The sequence below is a fragment of the Helicoverpa armigera genome, chromosome 15, assembly GCF_030705265.1.
Source record: "Helicoverpa armigera isolate CAAS_96S chromosome 15, ASM3070526v1, whole genome shotgun sequence".
Classification (NCBI taxonomy): domain Eukaryota; kingdom Metazoa; phylum Arthropoda; class Insecta; order Lepidoptera; family Noctuidae; genus Helicoverpa; species Helicoverpa armigera.
This window is the reverse complement of record NC_087134.1, coordinates 1,062,314-1,075,904: the sequence shown is the minus strand read 5'-3', so window position 1 is coordinate 1,075,904 and position 13,591 is coordinate 1,062,314. Positions and strand designations below refer to the sequence as shown.

Below are 13,591 nucleotides of genomic sequence, written 5' to 3'. Positions count from 1 at the left end.
TAAGCCATCTTGTCGGGAAAAACCGGTTTTCAAATATCGATTTTAAATAAACGACCAATCCCTATTTTTGTTGTTTGTCTATGATTTTTTGTAAACAATATTGTTTGATTGAACATGTGCATCTCGTGTTTATTATTTAAGTTTATTTAAATTAGACATGTTTTTTACATTGTAAAAACGGAAAACTCGCAATGTCCGGATACTTGGAGATTAAGTATCCGTTTAAATCTAATTTGGGCTTAAATCCTTTCAAGGTAAGTTTCGTGAAGTGTATTATTTATTCATCGGGATGTATCACAACACAACATTGTGGCATTGATTATTTTGTAATTGGCAGTCGTGGAAAAGACAATGGTGTATTCTGAGACCGAGTCCGACGTGCTCGGGGGCTTCTCTGGCGGTGTACTGCAGCGAGGCAGGTGCTTCGGCTGGGTCGGTGGAGCTGCCGTCGGGCTGCGTGGTGAAGAGAGCCAAGTCTCGCACGCGGCCACATGCCTTCGCCGTGTTCTCTGTTGACGAGCCGCGAAAACCGCGCGTTTTGCTTGCAGCGCAATCTCTTCATGACACACAAGTTTGGATGGAAAAAATCCGGGCTTTGTTAAACGGAAGCAAAATACTTGGTAAGTCTACCTTCATTATTTTGCACATTCGTCCATGTGGTCAAAGTCCAAACAGAATGCAACTTTTTCTATTTCCTGTATAATCTGATACAACAGTAAATGCATGTGTGTTCAATGACTCTTGAAAAAAAATGTAGTTTTCAATGCATGCAGATAATGGAAAAATATTAAAAATAATTTTTATTTGATAATGTATCTGATTGTCTTAATTTTATTATTATTTTTTTAACTGTGTGAAAGCCATAGTTTTTATCTCAAAAGGTCTCCCTTAGGAGTGACTCATTGCACAAAATGAAACATAATCCCTTTTTACTGTTTTAAATGTCAGTGCAACTACTTATTCATAAATACACAATAGTCAAACAAACCTTTTCACAATAAAAACAATCCAAAATTTTAATATTACTGATATTATTAATAATAAAAAAATAAGATACAGACAAGTTCTAAAAATACGAATCTATGTACTAAAAATGAGTGACTGACTAATACACTTAGGTCGGCTGAATCATGAAATTCTTATGAAGCAAGTCCTAATTCCACATGTGACCTAGATACACAGTTTATTGAGGAAACCTGCAAAAGGTTCATATGTAACTAACTAGTTGTTTATGTAAGCTATACAACTGGTTACTACTTACTTCTAACTGAATACTATCAAGTAGTTCAAATGTAAACTTTCCCACACTTGGCATTAAGTTCCTATAACACTTTTGATAACTACATATTACTATCTATATTAATGATTATTTAATACTATAGAAATTAAAAAAAAACCTGCAAATAAAAACTAAAATAGTCTCGAAAAATTACTTCCTCCGAAATAGGCTGCACTGTTAATACAGTAACACAAATTATGAGTATTATTTTTTCTATGAAATTGTCAGCAATAGGCTGATAAATCTTTACTCTTCTATAGTCATAGCATCATTATCATCAGATATTAAATAAAGATTTATTTGGAATAGCCTCTATACTTTTTTATTGCAAGTCAACAAACCCTTAGTCATGGAATCACAATGGAAGGAATTGTACCGAGATTTCTGTATTGTATGCAGATGAGAACAAGGTCATGCACCCCACTTGAGACAAAATTATTCAATTCTGGGAAAACACTCATCTGTTTACCTTTTTTGTAGATAAAAAGCAAAAGACACTGAAATGAAAACAAATTCCAATTTAATGACAACTTGAGAAGCTTGTTTATTTCTTGGCAATACTCCAAAATATTTCTGCGCAATAAATTAAACTTTACCGAGGGATTTCATAATGGGAGGAAAAGGTCATAAAATACTGTCTCCAAAGATTAAAAAATAACAATTTTAGAATTAAATTAAACAAATATTCGTAATTCTTAATTATTCATAATACATGAGCCAGTTTCATGCAGTCGAAAATTCATATCACATATATTTGTCCGCCCATGGCCTGAAATTTGCATGAACACCATTGACGTCACTACATTGAATGCAAATACGCACAAAACCCATTTCAAATTGTAATACACAATGATCTATTAAGTTCTATTGTGTACCAATATTGCACACATGTGCACTTTGTATGGAATGCGCTGTAGTAAGCTTTGTGCAACTAAATATATGTCAAGGCTTTGCTTACTGAAAACAGCTTGCTTATATTTAGAAATATATAATTGTAGACAGATTTAAGACTTTTTTATTAACAGTTTTGTCTTCAAATTGTTGAAAGATAACTTCTGATTACATTTTACAATGCTTCATTGACTGTAAGAGTATTCAGAAGCATAAAGATTTTGATTAACTGTTTTATCAATATCTCATTTCAAATAATAATTTAAAATAAAACACCCATGTTATTCCAAAAGATTTAACTTTATTTTCGTAAACATACATTTAACTTTTTGTCAGAATGAGTCATTGACCGCATGTTCAATGTCAACATTAGCCGGGTATTATTGACATTAACCATTATGCGACAGAGTTGATAACACCCGGGTGATGTACTACATATTGTATCATTGTTGTGTGACATAATTGGAGTAGTACGAGAATGTCGTAAGCTCAATCATATAACATTGAATAGTACATGACAACATTGTGTAACTGAACATCTCATTTGGCTGTTTGTTTAATGTTATTGAGAGTATTTTTGCATTGGCAGTTGTTTAAAATTCAAGTTTAGCGTTAATAAATGCAAGCAACTGCATTCAGATTTCGTCTATTTTATTTTTACCACAAATTCGCTAAGTGATGAAATTATCACATTCTTTGCATACTTTTGCACTTCATTTGAAAGAATGCACTAACTGCAGCTGCAATATCAGCTTATTTTAACCTTTACCAATTCTTACATAATTTATGACTTCTCCAATGCAAGAAACTCTCTCAAATCATGCTTCATCACTTGCAGACAGCGAGCCATTGCTCAAAGACTCGTACTCAGTGAGCGTGATAGCCACGGAGTTGTCTCGGAAGTGCGGCCTGAGTGCTGATACCGTGGTCACGCTGTCCCCGGGCGGCGTGATCGTGGCTCGGGCCCACCTCGCCGCATTCATAGACTGGAAGCACATCTCCGACGTGAGGCTCGAAGACGAAGATGCAAACAGAATATGTGTGCTTGTTGTTGATAGGTTGGTGCTTTTATGTTAAAAAATATAGAAACTTTTTCAAGTTACATAGGTGCCTTCTTGGTACGACAAAATGCCAGTCCCAACTAGTGGGACGGTATTGGATGAAAGTTGATGTCAGAATTGCCAACAAATTAAACTAGAATCCCTCTCTTTGCTTGGCAGTAGACAGATAAAAAGGGCTTCCCCTTTTAAGGTATATTACATTGTGAATTATATAGTCTAATTCTGGCGTCAACGATAAATCTGGGTTATTTCAGTAGGCTGCTTTATCATAATCGTCCATTATATAGGCTCCATATCTTAGGGTCCATTTGTTCATATTCATAAAATTGATTTCAGAATCATGTTACTGTTTATGTACTAAAATTACTAACATGTACTATGGGCTCATTTTTTAAAGAAACTTAACATCTACTTTTTCTTTTAATTTTATTTCTACGATTTATTATGAACTAAGTTTTCCACTAAGTACTTATTAAATAACAATTATAGTAGTGCGGTAAACAAACAAACAACAAGATAATTAAAAGGAAATTCAAAGTGACACACTTAGAAAACAAACATAATACACTCTTTTGCAAAAAAAACGGGCACCTATGCGAAATCTTAGTTTTAAGGACTTTACGTGTATTTCAAAGGGTTTTGATGATTGTAGTATGTTTCTAGCATCAAAACAGTTAGCCGAGGATGCGTGAGAGTGTATTCTAAATTTGAATTTTGTACAATTGCTAAGAAATTGGTTAAACCTTGTTTTGGACTAATTGCTAGCAGAAAGTTCGTCGGTGTTTTGAAAAGTTTTTGAAGTGATTTTTAGAAAAATAATAATGCAGTTTTAATTAATGATTAATGTACTTTTTTGTTAGAATAAAACATTTTTGAAAAACTATGCGTATTTGATAAAATTTTCACCTGCTCTAAATGGGCTATACTGATGGTTGATGGCAATGTTAAGAGTTTCGGTATTTAAGTGTAAAGCGTTCTATTGTTTAGATATTGTACCCACGTGTTTTAAAATATCGCTTTTTCATAAATAAACACAATTTAGAAGAGTATCAGTACCTATGGCTGCGACAAAACCAATTTAAAGTAAGCAGTGCCGATTACAACTCGTCTCCTATCGGACTTGGACATTTATAAAATACCAAATTTTGTGATAAATGTTAAAATTAACCACATGAAAAATGATGAGGAGGGTTAAAGCTATCTAAAAAGTCAAATTATTGCCGCGTTGAAGCTCTCGATAACTCCATAGGTATCGGGTTACTAAACGACGATTTAGCTGAAAGGGTGTCAAGAATTCAAAATTATTGGCCAAACGTATGGTTCTTAAGAAATGAGCAGATAGCCAATTATTGTTATGATTTAAGCAAGAAAGTGCTGTAGATGCCAGAAAATCACATTGTAGGCAAGTTTATTTAATAAAATGTCCGTGGGATGAAAACACGCTATTTGAACGCTCAGACTCATAGATCTTCAGAGGTCTACGGAGTTTCCCAAGAGACGAGGTTGTTTAAAAATCAGTGATTACGAGACCTTAAGACCTCGTGCTCACAGTTTTTGTGCTATTTTCTGTATTTTGTAGAATTTCAAGACTTTTAAAAATGTCAAAGTCTGATAGGAGACGAGTTGTGATCGGCACTGCTTACTTTAAATTGGTTTTGTCGCAGCTCAAAGTACTGATACTATTCTAAATAGTGTTTATTTATGAAAAAGCGATATTTTAAAACACGTGGGTACAATATCTAAACAATAGAACGCTTTACACTAAAATACCGAAACTCTTAACATTGCCATCAACCATCAGTATATCCCATTTAGAGCAGGTGAAAATTTTATCAAATACGCATAGTTTTTCAAAAATGTTTTGATCCAACAAAAAAGAACATTAATCATTAATTAAAACTGCATTATCATTTTTCTGAAAATCACTTCAAAAACTTTTCGAAACACCGACGAACTTTCTGCTAGCAATTAGTCCAAAACAAGGTTTAACCAATTTCATAGCAATTGTACAAAATTCAAATTTAGAATACACTCTCACGCATGCTCGGCTAACTCTTTTGATGCTAGAAACATACTAAAATCATTAAAACCCTTTGAAATACACGTAAAGTCCTTAAAACTAAGATTTCGCATAGGTGCCCGTTTTTTTTGCAAAAGAGTTTATGTATGTGTAATGTAGGCAACTAGGTGGAAATGGATAGCGTAGGTTTTACTATTCTACTATACTATATAAATACTATTCCTACAAAGAGCTACTTAGTAGAGAACTGAACAATGGATAAAAATAATGCCGTATTTTTTTACCACGGCGACTGTTCTGTCTCTAATGATCATGTTTTTGGTACCATAAAGATCTACTATAGTGTTCTGCATTACGTTTTATTTTGTTATAAAAATGAAATGACAAAATACTCGATACACATACAACAAACTGTAACAATGCACAATGAACTGATTCCCAGAACCGTAATGTTGCAATTTTTGAAAGGCAGTTTCAATGTAGCTATCGAAAGCTTTCATGTATCAGTTGCGTGTTTAAAGTGCATTCAATTATTTAATACATATACATAGTATGAGAAATATATTCGCCAATTTATTAATACTCCACTAGACGTTTTCCCGCGGTTCCACCAACGTCCCGTGGTAACTACTGCGTATCGGGACAAAATATAACCTTAAACCTGGCTTGAGAAGAATGTTTCAAATCGGTTCAGCAGTTTCTGAGCTTTTAGGGTACAAAGAAACGAATGTTTCCTGTTTATTATGTTAGTAATATAAATAAAATCTGGAACAAAGTCCGCGAATGCTTTTGTGATGAATCCAACAATGTCTCATCATATACAAATAATAATTAATAGTTTAGTTACATATTTTGTTAACTATATGACGTCAAGCTTGTTGTTATTGACGATACCACATGTTTTCTAGGTAAATACAACACATTAGACCAGGTTTTCCCTGAATTAATGAATGAGATACAAACAAGTGAACATAATGGCCTCATAATTGCTTTTATCTTTATTAGTTAACCTATTTCCTTGTAAAATAGTTTAACTTTAATTTGTTGATTTAGTTCCGTGGCAATTAGTGATGTTCATTACTCGTATAGATGGGAACACTTCGGAATGCTATTTGTCAAAGACGTTACATTAAATTGATGTAAAGAACCCTGCATGTACTTTTTTGTCTATACAGGTAGGTGGCTCCACGCTTAGAAAGGTTATTTTCCAAAGAAGTTCCTTTGATAAAAAAGCCTGTGTAATTTTGCCAAGTTCATGAAAGACATTAGGTGTATCTTTGTCAAGTATTTAAGACAGTAGGTATCGGGGCAATTAACATTAGAAAGTATATTATATTTTGCAAATTCCCTGTCCCCTTTTCTAAAATATTTGTTATCTTTTAGTCCTTTGCACATCCTACAATTAGTTCGCTAATTCAACAGCTTTTTCCCCCCAGGTCGTTCGACAAAGGCGGCGGGCTGCTAAAGCTGTCGTCGCCGGTGTCGGGAGCCCTAGCCCGGGCCGCGCGGGCGCTTTGCGGGGCCGGCTTGCGCGCGCGGCGCCAGCTCAGCAAGAGCGACGGCGACCTGCGCGTGCAGACACATGCCGACACTGATATAGGTATGTGTAGTTTCCCTCAAATAACTTGTCTTCTTCGAAGTTAGACGCATAAGTTCTACGTCGCCTCACGCGTGCGCAGGAATGTTTTGTTCATACATTTAGGCTACCGCAGCAGACAACTTTATAGTCGAAAAGTATTTTTTTAAAGTTATATTTGACGAGAGCTGTAGTCATGCAAGCGAAACAGGAGGAAGAGGAAAACATTTTGAAGAAACCCAAGCAGGAGGATCACGCACCTTATCCGCCGACGTCCCCGTCACTGACAGTTGTCTTCAAATGTCACCGCCTCGTAAATCCTTCACGTTTTCAAAGTAGTAACGACTATTATATACCTAATATGTGTAGCATGTGTACATTGTTGTTCTAGGCGATGTTCGTCGCAGCAGTTGGTACAGCGGCCCTTCAGAAGTGTCGTTAGACGATATTGATCTCGTCATGTCCAAGGTACATACTATACATACTTAGAATTATGTTAATACTAGATTTTGGCTGCTACTCTGTGTGGAAAAGTTATTTTGGGCTGCATAATGCTAACTTCCATCTAATAGGGAGGTATATGGAAACTATATCCCGCTGTCTTACCAGCACGCTACTTTTTTCCCCTTAATATTTTTTTCCGCCGAAGTCAAATTTTTCGGTTTCGAGTGTCACAGCGTAAATATAATGGCATTAAAATTTAATAAAAATCAATAAAAAAATCTAATAAAAATTTTACTTAATCGTTGTTCAGGAGTCGAAGCACATTCCCACGGGTCAGTTGTCCCGGTACAGCGGCGCGGGACAGCTGGCGTCCACGGCTGCGCTCGCGCAACCATTCATCACGCACTCCGTCACGTCTTTTGATGACAGGTCAGTTCAAGTAATATGTTAATAGTGTTTAATTCAAAGGTTTTTTATTTCCCATAGGCTTTTGCAGTCTCTTTTGGAACGTCACAATAGTTGCACGGTTTTAAAAAGTAGTCGGGTCTCATGGAGCCGGCAAGAAACTCCATGGATACTCTTTTTAAGAAAATAATATTTTTACAAGGATTGAGTTTGTAGAGGAATTAGATTGCGGTAGAAATGCACATTTACTGGATTGCCGACAAAATGCAATGTGCGTTAGGAGTGGGTACATTACTCTAATCTTTGTGCGAGAAAGAATGTGATATGCACTGTCTTATTTGCACGTTTTATTGCCGCGAACACTATAGTTTTGTGCATTATTTTTACATTATTGGTTGTCGTGCAGCGTGTCAGACCGTCGGTCGTTGCTGTCGGTCGCGTCGGGCATCTATGAAGAGATCCCTGACTTGCCCGAATGCACCAACACAAACACCTTGTGTAGCATCACGTGCGATGTGCCTGATGGAGTCTTTAAGGTATCTTCTAGTTCATTTATTTTAGCCTTTTCCTGTTTTGTTAGGGGCGGTATGTACACAAAAAATATTTTCTCCTTCGTCCTCTCTTTCTCTTTTGAACCTTACAATTTGAACCTATTCTATGGATGAGTTGATAATTAATCTTTAGTTATGAGACTCTGATTTTATCGTAAAAGTTGCCAAAGTTTGGAATTACAGCTTAATGCGAGAGCGCAATACTACGAATACGAAATGAGCAAGTTTGGATTTTAGCGGCAAAAATTTTGTTTGCACAATATTTTCATTGTTATATTGGACAATGTTATTGTAAGTCTAATGACCGCCCTAGAAGTTTAGTTCTTAGTAAACGTTTTTTGTAATGTACGTCGTGTGATTAGGCGTTGGGCGCGTCGCTGCGCGAGGAGCCGACGTACGAGTGCGTGGGCGAGTGCGTGTACGCCACCATGCGCCGCCGCCGCCCGCCGCCGCTGCCGCCACGACATCCCGCGCCGTGAGTACCAGATACTAACAGACCAATACGATGGATATAAAAGACATTAGCAATGATTAATGGCTCTTGTCATTTGTAAAAAAAAGTACTATATTGTTGTCTGAACAAGTAATAGAAAGAATGAAAGTGCTTAAAAATCGTTTATTAAACAATTTCAATTTTTTGGATTCCAGCAAAAATATACTTAGTAGTTAGGCGAGAGCATTCACGAATTATTTACATTGAGATTAAGGACGCTTTTACATTTCTCACTCGCTAAATTTTAGGTAAACTAGCGACAGCACAACGACATTGCGCTCACACACACATACAAGCCATTGTTGGCCAGATTTTGTACATCACTCAACGAAATTTGATACCAAGATTTTTTATATTATATTTTTTTTTCGACTATAACTAGTTTTTATTTTGGATGAAAATAAAAACAGTTGTGAGAAATTAAACTGTAATAAAGTAAACCTTAGGATGCTGAATATCTTCAAAACCACGAGGGTAGCAATTGGTAGCAACTAATGGTAGCTGGTAGCAACTCTCTATATGTATTTCGAGAGGATCGGTGATTTGCGACGGCGGTCTTGATGCGGACTATTAAAAACGGTTGTCGTGTCTCATTTGTCGTGTTTCCATCATTAATTATGAATTTTAAAAACATTAATTTATATAACATAAATTAAAAAACATTAATTATGAACATACACACACTCATACATACATACATAGCCTTTCAAAATCACAACTCTTCTTTGGCTTTACCGTAGTTGGGTAAATACTTAAAATGTGTCATTATTTTATTTCTTAACTCCAACATTTTTTTTGGTCTATATCCAAATTTTTTAGGCCGTGGCATCTGTAAAAAAATTTACTATTTCATAAAAAAAAGTTCGCCGTCATGAAATAAATACACATTTTCAAAATCACAACCCCCAAAAATCTTTTAATTGATTACTCATAATATCAAATTATTAAAAAAATGTGCCCGCCATTTTGAATTAAAAAATTATTACTGTCATTTTAATAGGTATCTATTATAGGTATACATATATTGTACAATCCTAAAAATAAGTACGTACGTAAGTACTGCCATCATACAACATGATGGCCGTACTTACGTACGTACTTATTATACTTTTGTTTTGATCCGAAAAAGTATCAACGTATTTCAGTCCCAGTATACAAATCGTTACACTCTTTATCATAGATTTTACGTATTTATTTTTTCCGACAAAGCGATACACCCGTGCGTCCACGAGCGCGTCTGAGCGCGGAATGACGGTCCGAGATGTGCGCATAGCGAAAAAATGTATGAAGAAATTTGAGAGTGATTTTATAATTTATTGTAAATTATAAAGTGGTTTATGTATGTCCAAAAAAAAATAGCTGAACGTGTAGAAAAATACATTAGCTGTGATTTTTTTATTATTGGGAGTTTTAAATCAACTCCACATTTGGGTTACACGTACTTATTCAGACTCCTTTTTTTGTACTTTTTTATGATTCTTCCGGCGGTGAAAACGAAATTGTGTAAAAAAAAAGTATGGGACTGTGTAATTCTAATGCATTTAACGTGGAGATGAATAAATTACCTTTCATTTAATACCATAATATTGTCAAAATTGTAACTGCTTATGTGTCAAAATGGTACCTAAAAAACATTGATATTTGCGAGAAACCGAGCAAGCGTCCTTAATGTATTTTAATGTTTTATTATTTTGTGTCTAAGATTGGACTTGGTAGTCTTAACTCCACGATATATCACGATACACTTTTTTGTATTTTGATTTTGAAAAATATGCTATCTATCCCCCAGTATAAAGCCGGGCTCGTGGTCCCGGGTAGGCACTCCTCGAGAAAGCAGTGTCACCCGACACTCGTCCCTCGGAGCCCTGCCCACCGCCCGCTGCGCCAACACGCTGCCGCTAGCGCATGCCGCCACCAACACGCTGCCCAAGAGGCAACCCTTCAGTGTGTTCAGGTAAATAGGCAATATATAGGAAAATAGGGCTTTATTTAGGTGGCAATGCTAACATTGTATCCTGAAAAATATCATGATTAATCCAGACAATTTATTAATAGTCGTTATAACTACAACAAGTCAGCCATTTAAGGCTTCGAACATTGTACTCGAATAACTTTTAACCAAACATATTAACAGTTTCCATAACCATCAGAGCAACAGTGTTATTAGATGAAAACTCATCATCATTCTCCGAACCTTTTCCCAACTACGTTGAGGCCAGCGTCTAGTCCTGTCGAAGTATATGAAAACCCTTAATATGGCTAAACCATTTTAAATGAAACTTATTTCTAATGTTCACCCACCCTATCTCTAATAAAAGATTGCTTCTTACTAATAACGTGAACTTTTTCAAAGAAACAACATGTCATTCAAAAGTGCATTTACCTTTTCTTCAGAAAACGTCTCAAAAGCGACTCACGCGTCGCCGGCTCCCAGAAATCAGAAACATCAAAAGAGAACAAAGACGTGGAAACTAAAAAGAAAAAGTTCGACTTCACGCCGACACGGGACATCTTCAAGAGTTTCAAGGTCAGTCGCAAGATGAAAAACCTCAAAATCACTTCCGGAAACCTCTCTAAAGGCGAGACGAAGAGCTGCGAGTTTCTAGACGACACAGAACACGTTCAAACCAACCGCTGCTCGAAGTCCGTCGAATGTCTCGAGAATGACTTCGACTTCGAAGCGGACCTCTCCATAGAATTCACAGAGGACAGCGTCGCGGCTCTATCTATCCCCCAGCAAATCGTAGATCTCATATTAGGACACGAGCAGATTAGCAAAGTACGTCTAAAAGATGAAGTGGAGAGTGATTACATGCCGATGTCGCCGATCATCCCGCCGCCGCCGCTCGAACACCACTACATCGTCATGTCGCCGCGGACCAACATCGCATGAACTGAACCTAGTCGCTAACGTAAGTTACTCTAAGCTCATTCACACGACTGCACTCATATATTCTATGTATGTAGGATATGTTTTGTATTGTGTACGCTGATGGTTTGACCAAAGACCATTCTCAAAGAGATTTGTTGGATTTTAGTCTGGTTGTTGCATTTTTGTATGGAATCCGTCTACTTCACAGTTGTAACAATCTTCTATTTTCAATTCTGTGTAGACGACTTTGTGTACAAAATTGTAATAATGTCAAAAAGACTAGGTATGTCCATCTTTGCTGGATATCGATATCGCTTGTGCAATGTCGATAAAACCTACTTAACTATATTTATTGAACTGGTTTGAAAATTGTATTATCGACATTGTTTGTGCGGTCTCTGTTTTTTATTATACGTATGTATTTTAAAACTTGAAGATACTAAAAAAATCACAATACTATCAAATAAACTTTGCCAGTAAAAGGCACATCCGTTAATTAATTTTGCTAAGGGTAGTGATGATCGATAGATTTATCGATGATTGTTAAAAATACATTTTATCGGACTGATTCGTGCGACATATATCGAGTCACTAAACTTTTTGCAGTCAGCCTTGAAGAACTAAGGTAGCTGTGTTTATATAGACTGTGCTTTGATCTGAATATCATAGGTAGTTTAGAAAGTTACAACAAAAGACTTAAAAGGCACCTGACAAATATTTCGGAGGCGTTGTTAGTTCTCAAACATGATTTGACGAATTGTGACAATCGTTACATGCAGAATAGGACAGCAAAATTAAAACAAAATAACGGCCTTAAAACTAAATAATCACAGTACAATAATAAAAGCTCTCTATAAAAATCTAAACCGAAAAAGTTAACATATTTTGAAAAATGTATTTTATTTGGAATACCTATTTATTTTTCGAACGCTGATTAAACGCAAAGGTGAACTATTTACAGTATTTATTTGCACAAAGCAAGAAACTTTTACATCGACTTATTTTACTAACTTATGAACTGTTAAAACTGAAACATATTACATCACAATATTTTTGAAAATACAAGTAAATGTATTAAACCTTTTCGTTCTAAAAGCGTATTATAAATTGTATCAAAGGACCAGAAACATTTTTTCGTTTCTAAAAATAAACCTTAAAATGACGTTAACAACTTTGTTAAAATATCCATATATTTAATACCTTACCTCAAAAGATCTTCCGAAACGTTGGCCTGAATAAATACGTAACAGATATGTAACTATTTTTGATAGCAACAGGTAAACAGCCTAGTTTTGTTGGGAAAATGTTTATGTATTTAATAATTAACTTTGTAACTCAATCATTAAATTATTATCGTCTTAAATTAATTGCACTTTACCCAACTAAATTATCTTAAAGCAAGCATAAACCCACCACCCAGTTAATGTATTTGGCGCTAACTGTATTTAAAACCAGTATTGACTGAAAAAAAAAAACAATCGAATTAGTTTTAAACATTATACATATTTAGCGCTAAATCTTATTGATTGTGGGGTGGTGAAAACCAACCTTAGTGCATTTCACTTAATTAGTCTTTTTAAAGCACGTCTAGTATTTCAATATCACGTTCGTTACTTTGCTGTTGCGCATATAGAAGAATGGATAGAAAAGATAAATTCGATAATACTTCAAGGGAAAGGAAAGCTCTAGAACTAGAAAGATTTTGTAAAGATAAAGACAATGTAGGTGTAAAGTATTGTAGTAATTTGCAGTTCGCCATAGCGAATGTAAAATAGTCGTAAGCTGGATTGTTTGTATATGTTGGTTCGTTGACTACTGCCAAAAATTTAGGTTAAGATGAGCGGCTTGAGAAGTTCCCTTTACGAGATATTGTAGTTAATCAAGTACCCAAGTACTGTTCAGTATTTTGGGGGATAAAAGTAGTGTTTCGTGTTGGCACTAGGAAATTGTTAGAGCCCAAATAATACAATTCCTGAGGCGAATAGTTCTAAGCCACAAT

General features: G+C 35.5%; 1 protein-coding gene across 1 annotated transcript; it reads left to right on the top strand.

Moving 5' to 3' along the window:
* Positions 1 to 52: 52 nt before the first annotated feature.
* On the top strand, positions 53 to 13,059 carry LOC110381296 (uncharacterized). Its single transcript, XM_064038345.1, has 10 exons — positions 53 to 254; positions 338 to 620; positions 3,009 to 3,228; positions 6,688 to 6,851; positions 7,219 to 7,295; positions 7,582 to 7,700; positions 8,083 to 8,212; positions 8,590 to 8,702; positions 10,510 to 10,674; positions 11,115 to 13,059. Exons 1-10 carry the CDS (start codon positions 192 to 194, stop codon positions 11,611 to 11,613), a joined length of 1,833 nt encoding a protein of 610 aa, XP_063894415.1. The 5' UTR covers positions 53 to 191; the 3' UTR covers positions 11,614 to 13,059.
* Positions 13,060 to 13,591: the final 532 nt, after the last annotated feature.

What these genes read in the sequence shown, in the direction of transcription:
- LOC110381296 (XM_064038345.1), top strand. Translation starts at nt 192, where the DNA reads ATGTCCGGATACTTGGAGATTAAGTATCCGTTTAAATCTAATTTGGGC. An exon ending in ACATGCCGACACTGATATAG is followed by an intron (nt 6,852 to 7,218) that starts GTATGTGTAGTT and finishes TTGTTGTTCTAG; the next exon opens with GCGATGTTCGTCGCAGCAGT. An exon ending in TTGATCTCGTCATGTCCAAG is followed by an intron (nt 7,296 to 7,581) that starts GTACATACTATA and finishes ATCGTTGTTCAG; the next exon opens with GAGTCGAAGCACATTCCCAC.